General features: G+C 38.1%; 1 protein-coding gene across 1 annotated transcript in view; it reads right to left on the bottom strand.

Annotated features, from left to right (window-relative positions):
- Positions 1-18,019, bottom strand: part of Ralgapa1 (Ral GTPase activating protein catalytic subunit alpha 1) — a 274,127-nt gene that overhangs the window by 154,049 nt on the left and 102,059 nt on the right. Inside the window, 4 exon segments of the mRNA NM_020083.4 lie at positions 3,485-3,661; positions 4,667-4,883; positions 8,930-9,054; positions 12,125-12,292. Of these exon segments, the coding sequence (NP_064468.4) occupies positions 3,485-3,661; positions 4,667-4,883; positions 8,930-9,054; positions 12,125-12,292 (687 nt within the window).

An 18,019-nucleotide genomic window follows, 5' to 3' on the forward strand; every position in this document is an offset into this window, starting at 1 on the left:
GTAGGAAGGAGGAAGTGACCTCCTTTGACCTCCAAATCATCCTTTGACCTTGAAATGCACCATGCTCATATATGCACACACACATTTACAGAATAAACAAATAAATGTGAAAAAATACCCACCAAGAAAAACTGCCAAAGAGAATGACCAAACAATCAAAAACCTTGCAAACTGCTAGGTACGGTGGCACATGCCTGTAATCCTGCACTTGGACAGCTAAGGCAGGATGAGCATGAATCCAAGGTTACCCTGGCCTACAGCCTAAGACTGTCCCACAAACAAACACCATCCAAGTCTTCTCATTTATCTTATCAAACTTTCCAATTTCTTAGTGTTCAGGTGTCCGTGTTATTCCATTACAGCTCTACAATCTACATATAATTTTATATTCTATCCAAATATATTTATTATAGGCTTTTTCATTGTTTTTTCTCTGCTTTGCACAGAATCCTGATTAATTTTTGTCTTAGTTGGTGGTTCTTAACTTATGGGTCATGACCCTTTTGGTGGCTGAACTAACTTTTCATAAGGGTCACATCTTGGATATACTGCATATCAGATATTTACTTTATGACTCATAGAAACAGTAGAAAAGTTAGTTATAAAACAGCAACAAAATAATTTTATGGTTGAAGGCCATCACAACATGAGGGACTTTATTAAAGGTTGCAGCTTTAGTAACCACTGGCATGGATACTGTTTTCTACTGAAGCCTACTTCTGACCTTACCAACTCTAAGTCCCCATTATATGGCTTGGTTGACTTTCATATCTTTATACCTCTATCATACTTCAACATGCCTGTTCAGTCTGAAATATCCCTCTGTAGAGTACAACTATTCTTCTTACAGTCTTGTCACTCCTTATACACTGCTGCACTGCTAGTGCCTACCACCATGTGTGACGCACGTCATGTGTGACGCACACCGTGTGGTCTTGCTGGTCTGAGCAATGTGCGGCATACATGACCACACAGAGTGATCAATGGTAGCTACAGAACAGTATCCACTGGTGCTAAACACAAGTTACATATAACAATATTTCATTTTCTCATGTTTAACTTCTTCCTAGCTCAGAAATATGAATGTTCTATACCCAATAATTATAAAACCGACCCCCCCTTTACTTTTTTCTAAAAAGTAAAGCACAAAACAAATTCAAGTTATACATTTGTATTTATCTTCCAAAAGTGGGATTTCACATATCACTTGAGTAATTTCTAAAGTAGCATGATAAATGCCTAAAAGACACATAAAGAACTATGGTATTTGTATCATAACACAAATCAGTAATATGATAATTATATATCAGAATAATATAAGAGTAGGTAGAGTTACATTATTAATTAGGTGGCATGTTCCTTTTATTTGAGATACAAGAACAATTCCTATGCTAAGAGAGCTGTGCAGGCCTGAGCACTCTGAAGCTTAGTAAGTTCTGTCACACAAAAGCACAAGGGAAATTATCTTCTGAACACTTATCAGAAACTTCACACATATGCCAAGAGACATCAATATTTTCATCACATGTTTTGAAATATAAATCTACTTCTTTTATCTCCATGTATTATCTTACTTCATAAAACACACTGAACATTTTAGATTTACTATGTGTGTGTCTGTGTGTGTGTGCGCGCACACATGTTCATGCATCCAGTGTCCACAGGATGTATATGGTGGTTAGAGGACAACTTGTAGGAGGACTTGGTTCTCTTCCTCCACCATGCAAATTTCTAGGATCCAACTGAGGCCGTCAGGCTTGGCAGCAAGCATTTTCCCCAATAAGCCATCTTGCTATTAATTTCCTTTTAAAATCTCAGATTTTAAAATCGCTTTATATAGAGATGCATGACCAGAACTATTATCTTTAATTGTATTAACATGATTCAATGATGGCTGACTTAAAGTTTTTCCCTGTTAAAAAGAGCCTTTTAATGCAAAACCCCCAACATTTTTATATTCATAGCCATATATCAAACATGCATAAAGCTTATATCTACCGTATGTAGCAAACTTGTATCTTTAATATTTATCACTAGGTTTTTGAGGTATCTGAAAACTTCTGTATTAAACAGAAGTAAATACTTCAGGCCAACTAACATCTCTCTGATAAAACAGCTATCAGTGTGATAATGCATGCAGATTTGATAATTAGAACACATGTTCAACAGTTTTTGTTTATTGAGCATATGGAGTTATACTCATTGATGAATTTTATATTTGGGAACAAAAACAGCTGTTTTAAACTCCTCCTGTACTGCTGACAATGTTGGTGATTGATTTTTAGATGGTTTTTTTTGGTTTGGAACTATTATTCATTCATTCATTCCTTCCTTCATTCAACACTCTTGTTTACTTTTTTGTGTATTACATGTGTGTGCAGGCACACTCATCACCGTGGGAGCACGGAAAGGCCAGACTGCTGGTATTAGGGTGTCTTTATCTACTGCTGCCCAGCTTTTAACTTGAGATAGTAACTCTCACTCGATTTGGAGCTTCCTGTTTTGGATAGACTGGCTGACTAGTGAAGTGGACCGCCTGTCTTAGTACCCTGTAGTGGGGTTGGAGGAATTCACTGCCATGCCTGGCTTTTACACAAGTTCTGTTATCCAAACCCAGATCCATCCACATGCCTGCTCAGCTGATAACCTAACAATGGATTACCTCCCTAAGTCTTGGAACTTTATTTTTGATGAATACAGAGACATAAGAAAAAAACATGGTAACATTTTCTTTCACATTGGAACAACATTTGAAAAACATTCCTAATGTTTTAAATGAACTAGAATTAAAATCAAGTTTGAATGGGGGAAATGTCTTCCTTTTAAATGATGGCTACTACCTCATGACTGTCGGCTAAAATTGCTAACCACTGAGTGACCTGCATACAAGTGAGCTGGAACCAGGCAGGCTAAGTTTACAACGCACAGTACAACCTCCAAGCTCATTTTAGTTTCTACACTATCCCTGCAATACACAACTCTGCATTTAATATGACTCAAATCTCAGGAGTCTACTTGCTATATTAAAGTTGGGTTTGGTCACATTTAAGAAAAATTTAAAAAAAAGTATCTGAAAAGGATAATTTTCTGTTTAACTACAAAATTCTAGTATATTAACAAACATGTCTTCTTGGCACAGTGCTTTATATTTCCTGTAATAAACACAGACAGCAACCTTAACTATGAATAACAATGAAAAAATATAGTGAGGTAATTTTACTCTTCTTTTAGATTATCTATTTAATGACTGCTCCTAGTGTGGGGCATGTGCACAGGGTACACCAATGATTACCTATATGTACTTCATAGGGTCAAGAATCGAATTTGTTTTGTTTTGTCCACTGTTCAAATAAAAACAAAAACAACAACACAAACAAACAAAACCACAGAAACAGCAGCAGATCATACAAGCTGTAGAAGCTTAACCAGCGTCTCTGGAAGTCTAGAAGACGAGCTTAAGAAACATGCCCTTGAGTTACTTTACCAGTGACAGTTGCAACTTCAGCAGAGAATGCTTGTTGATTAAGGCTGCTTGTCTCTGAGTCTAAATGAAGCGTCGTTAGGCTAGCCACTTCCTGCTCCTCAGTGCTTTGATGATGGCCAGAGCCTGAATCCACATCAGCAGAAGATGGGATCCCAATGTCAGTCCCGAAGCCAAAGTCTGCAGGAAGAAGAAATGCTAGTTCTACAGCAACACTACTCACACATTCACATCCCTCCTAGTCTACTCTGTGCATTACATTCTTGCAAGTGTAAGAAGCAGTAAAACTTTGCAGATCTCAACTACAAAGATTTCTAAGACTGTCAACAGCTCATTGTTAACAATAATTATTTTAAAATGGCATATGATATTCCAACACCATTTTTATGTAGTTTCTGATAGATGGTAATACACTTATTTTTTTTAAAGTATTTTATAAATCTCCCTGTCTCTCTTTACACACACACACACACACACACACACACACACACACACACGCACACACGCACACACGCGCACACACGCACACACACACTTCCTTCTTCTCCTCCTCCTCTTCTTCCACCTTCCCCCTCTTCTTCCTCCTCCTTCTCTCTTAAATTCTTATGTGTCTGAGCTTTGAGTTAGTATACCACTAACCCATAAAGGAGGGAAACATAAAATGCTCCAATGTACCTCCTCCTTCCTCTTCACAAACTTAATTTCCAAATTTTTGTTTCTAGTTTATTCTCTGAAAACTATGTGCAGAGAGAGTTTCAGCAGCATAATGATGTAGTGACATATGGTGCAAAGTAATAGTTGCTGATAATTGAACATGGAGGGAGAGTCCGGGAAGGGTCTGGGTAAACAAGTCCATTAAATAACAGCATCTCATAATCATGCAAGCCCTTTAATATTAAGACCACTGTAAATCATTTTTATTTTCACATTTTTTGTCTTAAAAATGCAATTTATCTTCTGCTGGACAGTAGTTTTGGTTTCTTTAAATGTGCTTTGTTTGGCAAAATAAAATGGTCTCAACCTGAGATGATTCCCTAAAACTTTCTTCAGCATTTTACTAAAAAGTGAAATCAAAATATACAGTAACAACTACCGAACAATGGAGAACCAAGTGAAAGCTATGCAATCCACGAGAAAGAAAGCAATGAACAGGAAGCATATACTCAAAAGGTAAGAGATACTTGCTGTCAAATTTTCGGCCCTCACACTGGAAGGCACTGAAGGAATCCGAGTGACTATCTGAGCTCATGAGATCACTGCTCCCTGCACTGGCAGGAGACGTCCATTCTGAGGGCACACCAGGGTCATCAACAGGGCGCATCTGATTCTGCTTGTTTAGAATATCAGGAAGGTCTTTCGGAATTTCAAGGCTGCCTGGACTACTTCCCCTTCTTGTCATAGTCTAAAACAAGAAATATTTTTACAGTTAAAATACTTTTAAATTAAGCACCTGAAAGTGCTAGTTTTCAAAATAATCCTCAGAATAAATGCTGATATTTAGGACCTCAGTTGGAAAGGAAAAGCATGTTCATTGAAGATTCAGCAAATTGGCTTGATATAAAATTGACTCAAACAAATCAGTAGCCTTCCTCTACTCAAACGATAAATGGGCTGAGAAAGAAATTAGGGACATGAAACCCTTCATATAGTCCCAAATAATATAAAATACTTCAGTGTGACTAATCAAGGAAGTGAAAGATCTGTAGGATGAGAACTTAAAGTCTCTGAAGAAAGAAACTGAAGACCTCAGAAGATGGAAAGATCTCCCATGCTCATGGACTGGTAGGATTAATATAGTAAAAATGGCCATCTTGCCAAAAGCAATCAACAGATTCAATGCAATCCCCATCAAAATTCCTACTCAATTCTTTATAGAGATAGAAAGAGCAATTTGCAAATTCATTTGGAATAACAAAAAACCCAAGATAGCGAAAACTATACTCAACAATAAAAGAACTTCTGGGGGAATCACCATCCCTGACTTGAAGCAGTATTACAGAGCAATAGTCATAAAAACTGTATGGTATTGGTACAGAGACAGACAGATAGATCAGTGGAACAGAATTGAAGACACAGAAATGAACCCACACGCCTATGGTCACTTGATTTTTGACAAAGGAGCCAAAACCATCCAATGGAAAAAAGATAGCATTTTCAACAAATGGTGCTGGTTCAACTGGAGGTCAGCATGTAGAAGAATGCAGATCGATCCATTCTTATCACCCTGTACAAAGCATAAATCCAAGTGGATCAAGGACCTCCACATCAAACCAGATACACTCAAACTAACAGAAGAAAAAGTGGGGAAGAGTCTCGAACACATGGGCACTGGAGAAAATTTCCTGAACAAAATACCAATGACTTATGCTCTAAGATCATAATCGACAAATGGGATCTCATAAAACTGCAAAGATTTTGTAAAGCAAAAGACACTGTCATTAGGACAAAATGGCAACCAACAGATTGGGAAAAGATCTTTACCAATCTGACATCTGATAGAGGGCTAATATCCAATATATACAAAGAACTCAAGAAGTTAGACTCCAGAGAATCAAATAATCCTATTAAAAATGGGGTACAGAGCTAAACAAAGAATTCTCAGCTGAGGAATATCAAATGGCTGAGAAGTAACTAAAGAAATGTTCAACATTTTTATTCATCACAGAAATGCAAATCAAAACAACCCTGAGATTCTACCTCACACCAGTCAGAATGGCTAAGATCAAAAACTCAGGTGACAACAGATACCTGCAAGGATGTGGAGAAAGAGGAACACTCCTCCATTGTTGGTGGGACTACAAGCTGGTACAACCACTCTGGAAATCATTTTGGAGGTTCCTCAGATAATTGGACATTGTACTACCTGAGGATCCAGCTATACCTCTCCTGAGCATATACCCAAAAGATGCTCCAACATATAACAAGGACACATGCTCCACTATGTTCATAGCAGCCCTATTTTTAATAGCCAGAATCCGGAAAGAGCCCAGATGCCCTTCAACACAGGAATGGATACAGAAAATGTGGTACATCTATACAATGGAATACTACTCAGCTATCAAAATTTGACTTTGTGAAATTCATAGGCAAATGGATGGAACTAGAAAATATCATCCTGAGTGAGATAACTCAATCACAAAAAAACCACACATGGTATGCACTCACCGATAAGCGGATATTAGCCCAAAAGCTTGGAAAAACCACGACACAATTCACAAACCACATGAAGCTCAAGAAGAAGGACGACCAAAGAGTGGATGCTTCAGTCCTTCTTAGAGGCGGAACAAAAATATTCATAGGAGGAAATATGGAGACAAAGTTTGGAGCAGAAACTGAAGGAAAGGCCATTCAGAGACTGCCCAACCTGGGGATCCAGCCCATATATATACAGCTACCAAACCCAGATAATATTGCTGATGGCAAGAAGTGCATGCTGACAGGAGCCTGATATAGCTATCTCCTGAGAGGCACAGCCAGAGCATGACAAATACAGAGGCGGATGCTCGCAGCCAACCATTGAACTGAGTACAGGGTCCTCTTTGGAGGAGATAGAGAAAGGCTTAAAGGAGCTGAAGGGGTTTGCAACCCCAAAATAACAACAATACCAACAACCAGAGTGCCCAGAGACTAAACCACCAGCCAAAGAGTACACATGGACAGACCCATGGCTCCAGCTGCATATGTAGCAGAGGATGGCCTTGTTGGACACCAATGGAAGGAGAAGCCCTTGGTCCTGCCAAGGCTGGACTACCCAGTGTAGGAGAATGTTACCTCCTCCTCCCAGTGCAGAGGCAGGAAAGGTGTGTGGACAAGTGGGGAAACACCCTCACAGAAGCAGGGGAAGAGAGGATGGGATAGAGGGTTTATAGAAGGGAAATTAGAAAGGGGATAACATTTGAAATGTAAATAAAAAAATCCAATAAAAACATTTCTCCATGTACTTCATAAGGTAGTAATGAAAATTCATTTGATAAGTACTTTATAAATGGAAACATGATATACCCACATGCGGGGTTATTTTTATCACAGAAGAGAGAACTAATTCCTGAGCACAGACTGGTTTCGACTGCTAATCATTCTGTTTATCACATACCACTGCTTGGCTTGATTCATATTTAAATAGATATGGATTAGAGTCTGATACACAATAAAATGGAAGAACAACAAAAGGAGAAAATAAACATTAGGGAAACAGAAAAAATAAAAAGATTCTAAGCAGCGCGTAATGACATGGCTCTGGTACCTAAGCTAGTGTAGTGCTATTTAAAGCAATGACCCAAATCTCAAGAGAGAGAGTGCTGGGTCTAAAGCTCTTAATCAGAAGGAAAATAAAGTTTACAGTAGAACAAAGAATCAAACAGAAGAGACATTAAGTAAAACGATAGCAAAGATGTCCCCAATGATTCTAAAATCATTGCTACTCAAAGAAAAGGAAGGAAAAGGGAAAGTAATAGTGGCAGACAAGTCAGAGCGTCCAGAAGGCAGCTCTGCACTGGAGTCAGAGCATCCAGAAGGCAGCTCTGCACTGGAGTCAGAGCGTCCAGAAGGCAGCTCTGCACTGGAGACTGAGATACACCAGCTTCTCTTTCACCTGGTGCTTACTAGTTGATGCAAATGGCACATTTTAACGCTGACTCCAGAGTTATCCGAATTGTTTAAGCTATCAAATTATGGGAGTTGGGCCTTGCATTGTTCTTTCCTATTGACAGTCAGCAATTGGTACCAACCTAGGAAAGAGTAAGGGAACTGGACAAGGAAGGTGGCGGCTTACAACTTCTAATAGATATTACAGTATCTCTTTAGGTAAAGCTACAAGTCTCAATGTTTTATATTTTTTAATAAAATATATGATTTAAAATGTAAACACACACACACACATGCACACACACGTGCACACACACACGCACACACATACACACACACACACAGGGGATTTGACCTAAGGACTTGTAGACAGACAAGCGCTCTATCACTGAGATACAGTCAGCTTGCTTTTTACTTTTTATAGGACTGGGCCAAACACTAAGTTGTACAGGTTGGCTTGAAATTAAATTGTACCCCAGGCAAGGGCCTGAACTAGTAGCTCTCCTTCTGCCTTAGCTTCCTGAGCAGCTAGGTAGAAGTTCGTACCACTAAGTGCAGCTTTAAAAAGTTTCAAGGACTAGCAAGGTAGTTAGGGGAGAATGTGCATAATTACTGTCAAGGCTGATGGTCAGGGTAAAAGCAGAGAATGAACGCCCTTCATTTGACCTTTACATGCACACTATGGCACACATGCACCTATATATACACACATACAATAAATAATGTTAAAATGTTTTAAGTAATTCACAAATCAGAGTTAAGTTTCAGGAGAAAATCAAGTTTTGAATAAAATCTCCACATATACATTATACTCATCCTTTAGTTTTCTACTTTTCTCTCAAAAACCAGTAAGTTGGAGCTCACCGAGGCATTGCCACTTCGAAGTCGCTCTGCGATAAACTCATCCATCAGGTCAGGAACATTAGCGCTGCTGCCGCCAGTCTCACTATTAAGAGGAGGCAGTTTGGGGCTCGTGTCCTCTTTATTTACTACAAGCGAATAAAGAACTACATATAGTGGGCAATAACTTAACTGTATTTTCTACATCTGAAACAAAAGTAATCCAAAATAAAGTACCTCTGCCATATCAATTATTTGCCAAACATGCACTAATGAATAATTTCCCTCCTTCAGATTTAATTTTTAAGAATTAGTATACTGTATTTACTTTATTTAACTAAGCAGATGTTAGTCAATCTTCAGTATGACCTTAAACAGCAAGAAAGCTATAGGTAAGCACTAGTTAAAGTCAGGTTAATATTGCCTATAAAGAAACTGGTATATTTTTCTTCCTACTCTATGCTGCTATAGAGTCTTAAGAATTCACAATCTCCCTCTTTCCCCAGAGAATAATTGCAAGGAATTTATCCTTTCAACTCATGCAAATCTCAGTGAGACACAAACATACTTAAGTATGGATATAAATAAAAATCTCACGATTTTTTTTTAGGGTTAGTCTATAATTTAGCCTCAATGCCTAAGAAAAAAAGGTTCAATTTTCACAAGATTTAAGAACAAATAAAACCAAAATAGTCGTTTGACTTGCTTAACATTCCCACTGAAATATAATTTTATAGAAACAAGATTGCTTTCACTCATAAACTATCTCATGGAACATAGACATTTATGTCACTATCATACTGCTGAAAAGTTTGTTTCTCTGTAGAATGAAAACTAGCACTATTCCCATTTCTACTGGATCGCCAAGAATTTCAGAGGTTAAATACCATTATCTCTATATTACTGGCCAGGCTTTGCTAAGCTGTAATATACTGCCCTCAAGTGGCATTAATGGCTCAATGCAAGATGCATTATACAGCGTTGTTAATCATGCTAACAAAACCATGTTAAAATGAATGAAATCAAAACCTACCTTACTGCTGAAAGTTATGTTTCTGTATGAGAAAAGTTGTCTTAATTTTGGGACAAGATAAAAATGGTTACTACAATCTTGCTTCCTTTCGCTAGTCTGTACATTCAGGTTTCATATTGAAATGAGTAAGTTAATCATGAAACCTTAATGCCCATTTAAAATCTCACAATAAAATTTTAAATCTTTCAAAGAGGCAACATATACTCTATACATAAGAATGAAAAACTAAAAGCTTACAGCATTTTTTTCAGAAATGCCTTAAATGGAAAGAGGCTAAATCATCTTTGAGATTAAAGGAAGAATTTCCTCTTCAACAGTAGTTAAGTATGTTGTTGCTGGTTGTAGAGTCTGATTTCTGTTACGTTTGATGTCAAAGTAACTGCCTACCAAGGAAACCAACTAAGTTAGCAGTAAGAATATGCAAATTCAATTAGATAAAGATGAGCCCTTTTGGACATAAAGTAGTGGGCAAGACAAACTACAGCCAACTCCTCAGGGAACTTCAAGTTTCATGGTACACTCAGGAAAACACCTGAGCTTTGAAAGGTCATTACATTTTCCCTCTTAACTTCCCCTTTCTATTTTGTTGTTCAGCAGCAAAGAGGTTTAACTAAATGCCTCAAAAGGAAAATTAGTAATTTAAATAAATATGAATGCTGGGAAAAATACAGCTGGGGAAAGGCGCATGCATAACCAAACAGAGAGAAAGCAGTGACCATCCCAAAGCTTTTTTGATTGCTTATAGCTTGCTTCAGTTGCATTAAGCCAAACTGGTGCTGTCTTTCTCCTTTTGCGCTCTGCACACTGTTAGTGCTCACCTGCAGCTTTCCTTCCAAAATAGCCCATTACATGACTGTACAGATCCCTCAGTGGAGCCTCGGGTGGCACTCTGTTCTGCCTCTGTGGGGAAACATTTGCCTTCGGCTTCGAAAGAGCATGTACAACAGTTTTATAAACGCCACCCAGGGAGCCCTGCTGTAGTCCTGCCTCATGACTCGATGACCTGAGAGTACTGCGACTACCTGACTGGCTACTTGTCATTCCTTCTTTCTGGGATGTGGTTGTGGGAATCTCTGTGGATTCCTTCACTGCTTTGCTAACTGATGCTGCACCAACCGTATCTAGAGGTCTGTACACACCAGGTTTTACAAGGTCTGTACTACTAGTTGAGCTGGTCTGTGTATTGCTGGTAGTGCTACTGCTACTATTGCTAAAGCCACTGAGCTTCCGTAGTCTCGTCTTCCATGGAGCCTCTTTGTTTTCCAGAGGATTATAAAATTGGACAGACTCAGTAGATGGTCTAAAAGTAACATGAACACTATTTCGTTTCTTAGCAGCAATTTTCATGATCTTGGCCCTATGAGTTACTGTTTCAGACAAGCTCCTCTTAGTTGGAGAAAGCTTGCTAGAGTTTGAAACATGAGGCATTCTGCGGCTTAACGGTGTTTTTAATGCAGTTTTCTTGGCATGCATTATATATGGCGTGATTTTTTCATTAACCTGTACACTCTTAAGCTTTTCAGCTAGGGTCATATCTACACAGGCATCTACTTCTGTGGCTGTTTGTCTATACAGATGTTTCTTTTTTTCTTTATCACATGGGCTGTCTGAACTAGGATCCGATGACTGTTCATCAAGACTCAGTTGCTTAGCCTTCTCAGCAGTTTGTGATCTTGGATAGCTATCTGAGTGGTTAGGTGCAAGAGAACTTGTGAAGACAGCTGAGCTGGGTTCTTTTTGAAATGGTGTATTTTCAGGAGTCCCAACAAAAGACATTAGATTTTCTGATTTTATTTCCTGGCCTACATATTCTAATTTATCTAAAGATGGCATTTCATCTCTAGTTACTTCAATAATGACTTCCTGAGAAGCTGTATCTTTACCTAGCTCATTTTTACTATGATTTTCCTGGTTTTCCTTAAAGTATTCTTTCAGAGAAGAGAGAAGATCATCATCTCCTTCAAGGTCAATGTACTGGATTTGATCGAAAGCTGCATCTGCAAGTTCTACTGGGCCTATTAAATGGCAAAGATGGTCATATATGCTATCACCAACTTCCAGAGAAGACTCTCTACTATGAGTGTCAGTGATGTAGCTTTCAGTGGATCTAGTTATTGACGAAGCCTCTGTGGAACTCTGCAAGCTTGGAGCATGACGGGATGAACTGTCAACGACAGGAACTGCACCTTTGGCTCGCTCAACAGTGAATGGTTCCAAGATGTCAGAAGTGCTGCTACTTCGAGGCAGTGGCTGTTCCTCATGCAAAGCACCAAAAACTTCATTACCAGTGTCTTCACTCTGTGAAAAATGTCTGACTCTGGTTGAGCGGGGAAGGATTTGAGAATCATCAATATCTGTAAAAAACAGAAATTATACAGAGTGGAAACTACATAAATACAAAAAATTGTTTTACCCATAGCCTAAGCATATGCTTTCCAATAAAAAAATTCTGAAAGTTTTTGCAATTTCAACTAAAGAAAACCAATTAAAAATATATAACTGACTTTTTTTTTAAAAAACAAAACAAAACAAAAAAAACAAAAAACCAAAACAAAACAAAACAAAAAACCATGATGGACCCAAGGCATGTGGTGTCAATGAATTAGAAAATGATCAAAATACATTTAAGATGTTAACATGCATACAAACAGTGAGGTGATGAAACATTTGGAAGTGCAGTTTAAGATAGAGCTGTGCCAATAAACCAAGCAGTTAAAACTTGTTAGTTTTCCTATTCAAATAGGTTATAATCGGGGAAGAAAAAGTAGACCTTAACACATAAAACTGATCTAGGCACTCCACTGCAGACATCTTAGGGATCCTCCTTCACTAGGTAGAAGCACGACAGACATCACCTTTCCTCAACTCTTGCTATCAGGCTATGGAGTGGAACTCTCCCCTCTCTTCCTTAAAACTCTCACCAGGACACTACACTCTCTTCTGTTTTACTTTATTTACTATAATCTTGTGGTTGTTATAAGATTTATATATTTTATGTATGTGAGCACACTGCAGCTGTCTTCAGACACACCAGAAGAGGGCACCAGATCCCATTACAGGTGGTTGTGAGCCACCATGTGGTTGCTGGGAATTGAACTCAAGCTCTCTGGTAGACCTAACTGCTAAGCCATTTCTCCAGCCCTTTACTCAAATATTAAATTTTATTTTTTACCATCAAGTATAATCAGTAAAATAAAGTAAAATCAGTATGCCATAAAATATTTTTGGTTTTGGTAAAAATATTTAAGTCTTGTAAATACATAGAGAATTCTTATGTACCTGCAAGGGGCCCTTCTCATAAATAACCACTGTGATGACTAGTTTTATATTACCTTGACACAAGCTAGACTCACCTGGGAAGAGGGAACCTCAATTGAAAAAGTGCTCTCACCAGACTGGCCAGTGGGCAAGCCTGGTGGTGAATTTTCTTGATTAATGACTGATGTGGGCGGGCCCAGCTCAATGTTGGCCGCTGGGCAGGTGGTTCTGGGTCTTAAGAAGGCAGGTTGAGCAAACCAAGGGGAACAAGCTACTAAGTGTCATTCCTCCACGGCCTCTGGGAAGTTCCTGTCTTTAGTTCATTGTCCTGACTTCCCTGGATGATGGACTACAAGATGTAAACTGAAATTAGCCATTTCTTCCACAAGCTGCCCTTGGTCATCGTGTTTTATCACAGCAATAGAAACCCTAAGTCAATCACCAGATTCTAGAAACTATGACTTCCTACATGTCTTTTTTTTTTTTTTTAAGAACTACAGATTCTGAAGTCAAAACAGAGATTTAGAGATTATCTAATTTTCTTACAGATGGGAAAGTTGAAACCCAGAAGGACTAAGTTTATTTTTCAAATTTTAGAAGAAGCTTACAAAGTGCTAAGTATGTAAGTCCTCAAAAATATTTATGAAACCATAAATCACAAAATAAATACTGCCTATATATGTGAATGTATGTATATAGATTATATGTACATATATGTATACATACATATAAATATATAATTCTCAAAGTGTAATTGTGAAAGTTAACACAATATCAATAAACTCATTATAAAGTCTTTAGGAAGGAAAAATAATGTATCTACCAACAAAATAAAAACAAAGAATTTTGGGAGATTATCATTGAAATATTAAACTTGTAATGCAAATGCAAGAAGTAATAGAACTAAGCCTGGCTGGCAAGGTGGCTAGCACAGGGATGTAAAATCTTAGCTCTTGGGAGGCAGAGAGATGAAGATATGAGTTCAAAGCTAGCCTATGCTACAAAAGTGAGACCCTGCCTCAAAAAACAAAAGTAACAGGACTATCACTGAAACACTGTAACTAAACATATAGATAGGAGTAAAGCTATCATTTATCCAAGAACACAAAGTAATATAGATTTAAATCCTATAGAAGGTGAGGGAAGCTCCCTTGTTTACAAAAGGTAAATTGTTATTCAATGTAATTCCAGAATTCATGACATAGCTAAAATGGTGGTCATTCTGCTATCTTAAATAAACAAGGAAAAAATACTAACCATTGAACCAACATTTCATGGAAGCCTACAATTTTATACAAGTCTTATTTTTCTGGATTTCCTTGGTAATGTTTAGCATTAAAGCTTGGCAAATTATTTTCTATATTAAAAGGTAAAATTTTCTGGCTATTATGTTTCAAAGAAAGATACTGTGCTAGTTTGGAAGATATATTGTGCATTGAGGTACTACTGTTAGCTTGTAGCATATAAGGAAAAAACCCTTCCATAAAATTTAGGTTTCTTGAAGATTTGAATGCTGTTCATTCAATTATTCCCGTGGCTTTTAAGAGCTTTATCATATAGCATGTATTTAATTCAGTAGAAGGAAAACATCAATTACATCAAAATGCTGCTCAGTGGGAATGGTCGGTGACTAAATGCTGAGGAGAATGCAATGCTGTTCCTCTAAACGATCTGAATCTGGGTCCAGTACCCAGGCTGGGCAGCCCATGGCACCCGCGGCACCCACGGCACCCACAGGAGCTGTATGTGGCACTAGCTCCAGGAGATGATTCGCCTTCAGGATTTTTGAACAGGCCCACACACGAATGTACACAAACATACAAAGTTAAAAAAACCCAAACAACTACAGTTTATTGGTAAAAATAATTCCTCAAGAATAAGACCTCTTAAGTTAGAATACTAACATTCTACTTGATTTCTAAAAGGCTAAATCTCCAAATTCTCTTTTAATGATGTTAAATTATTTTCTTAGTCAAGCATGAATAGTAGCATTTTATGGCCCTTGAATTTCAAAATGATTGATGTTAATTTATACAGAAACCAATGTCATTACAAAACTCAAGTTTTTTTCTTGATAATTACTAGTTTTATAACTTTTGCCTATTTTGGCAACAATATCAATGTACCTTCATAGTAAGATGTTCTATGTAGATGTAGTAAACATATTTTAGCAAAATCTTATTATAAAAGATGAGATGTCTCAGTGGGCAAAGTAGTCTTACATTATAGAATCATATTAAGACTTTGCTTTTTGAAGACTCTAAGAGTCACATATACATGTTTTATGTTTATGTGTTCATGCTCACGTATGCATGTTTATATTTGTGTGTGCAGCTATATCTACATGTTTGTTTAGATTTATATTAGGCTACAGTGTTTTGTTTACGAGCAGGCTATACATGGATTGCTTCTTTTATTTTATTTTTCCCTTTCTGAAACAGGCACTCACTTTTTAGCCCAGGCTGGCATAGCACTCACTACATTGCCCAAACGGTCTTCAAACTCGCAAGTTTGAGTTGATCTTCTGCCTCAGCTTGTACTTGTTAGGATAGAGGCATAAGCTACTGTACCCATATCTACCAACTGTCCTTTTAAATTATCATCAAATTTTACTTTGGAATTATTAAGATAAATTAAATAAGAGATTTAGAAGGCCAAGACTTGGGCACATGCCGATAGTCCCAGTGTTCTGTAGTTCAAGCATGGAAGATGAGGGATGCGAAGTCATCCTCTGCTTTACAAGTAAGTGCAGGGGCAGGCCTGAAGATAGCATTTGGAACTGCTATAACCATTAGATTATAGGTGCAAAGAGCTATCACAGATGGATATGCCATCACATACTGATGATAGAAAAAGGAAGGTTTTTTTTTTTTCATTGCTAAAGAGGGACATACTTGTTTAGTTGGAAAATTTCCATTCTTATTTGGCAAAGTTTAAACAAAGAGGAGGGGACAGAGACCATCTATCTTCTGACAGAACACAAAATTACAAATAATAAATTGTATCTATTTATAAAAGATTTTATATACCTTCTTTCATAGAAGTATTGGCAACAACAAATTTGATTAAGAAACACCTGTCTTCAGCAATTGGGGCGGGGGGGGGAGGCACGGGAAACCATGAAAACCACTGCTTTTTCTTTATCTAGTTCTCGTCTATCCTTTTGGGGGGTGGTAGGCTATTTTAGGTTTTTGTTTTTTTTAACAGAGCTTGGCATGTAGCTCAGGTTAGCCTCATACTCACAATTTTCTACCTCATCTTCCCAAATTCTTCAATTATGCCCAGCTTGTGCAGTCCACTTCTTTTTTTTTTTATTAATCATTTCATTTGTTTACATTTTAATCACTATCCCTCTTCCTGGTCTCCCCTCCACCCAATCCCCACTTTGCCTCTAAGAGGATGCTCCCTCATCTACCCACACCTTCTCTCCTCTAGCACTATCCTTCTCTAGGGTATCAAGCCTCCACAGAACCAGGCATATTCCCTCCCACTGATGCCAGATAAGGCAATCCTGTGCTACATATATAGCATGAGCCATGGACTGGCCCATGTATACTCTATGGTTGATAGTTTAGTCCTTGGGAGCTGAGGGGGTCTGCTTAATTGATATTATTGTTTTTCCTATGGGCCTGCAATCCCCTTCAGCTCCTTTAACCCTTCTCCTAACTCTTTCATTGGGGTCCCTGGGATCAGTCCCAGGGTTGGCTGTGAGTATCTGCATCTGTCTTAGTCAGGTGCTGGCAGAGTCTCTCAGAGGACAGCCATACCTGTCTGTTACGCACATCTTAGCATCAGCAATAGTGTCGTAGGTTTGGTGTCTGCAGATGGATCACACAGTAGGGCAGTCTTTGGATGGACTTTTCTTTAGCCTCTGCTCCAATTCTGTCTCTGCATTTCCTTTAGACAGGGACAATTCTGGATTAAAATATTTTAGATGGGTGGGTGGCCCCATCTAAACCCATCTAGGGTTGGTAAAGATTTTTTTCCAATCTGTAGGATGCCGACTTGTTCCTATTGACAGTGTCCTTTGCCTTACAGAAGCTTTTCAGTTTCATGAGGTCCCATTTGTCAATTGTTGATCTTAGAGCCTGGGCTCTAAGATCTGAGTTCTGTTCAGGAAATTTTCTCCTCTGTCGATATGTCCAAGGCTCTTTCCCATGTTCTCTTCTATTGGATTCAGCATGTCTGGTTTTATATGGGGCCAGGGCCAGAGGTGGCGCTTGATCCACTTGGACTTGAACTTTGTACAAGGAGATAAAAATGGATCAATTTGCATTCAACATGCAGACCACCAGTTAGACCAGCACCATTAGTTGAAAATGCTTTTTTTCCCTTAGCTGGTTTTGGCTTCTTTGTCAAAGATCAAGTGACCACAGGTATATGGGTATATTTCTGGTCTTCAATTTTATTCCATTGATCTACCTGTCTGTCTCTGTACCAATACCATGCAGGTTTTTATCACTATTTCTCTGTAGTTTAGCTTGAGGTCAGAGACAGTGATGCCCCCAAGAAGTTCTTTTATTTTTGAGAATTGATTTTGCTACTCTGGGATTTTTGTTATTCAAAATATATTTGAGAATTGCTCTTTCTATCTCTGTAATTGAAGTTTTGATGGGGACTGCATTGAATCTGTAGATTGCTTTGGGCAAGATGGCCATTTTTACTATATTAATTCTACCAATGAGCATGGGAGGTCTTTCCATCTTCTGAGGTCTTCAATTTCTTTTTTCAGAGACTTGAAGTTCTTGTCATATAGCTCTTTCATTTGCTTGGTTAGAGTTATGCCAAGATACTTTATTATGAAGGGTGTTGCTTCCTTCATT

The sequence above is a fragment of the Rattus norvegicus genome, chromosome 6 (genome assembly GCF_021556685.1).
Source record: "Rattus norvegicus strain SHRSP/BbbUtx chromosome 6, alternate assembly SHRSP_T2T, whole genome shotgun sequence".
Lineage (NCBI taxonomy): Eukaryota > Metazoa > Chordata > Mammalia > Rodentia > Muridae > Rattus > Rattus norvegicus.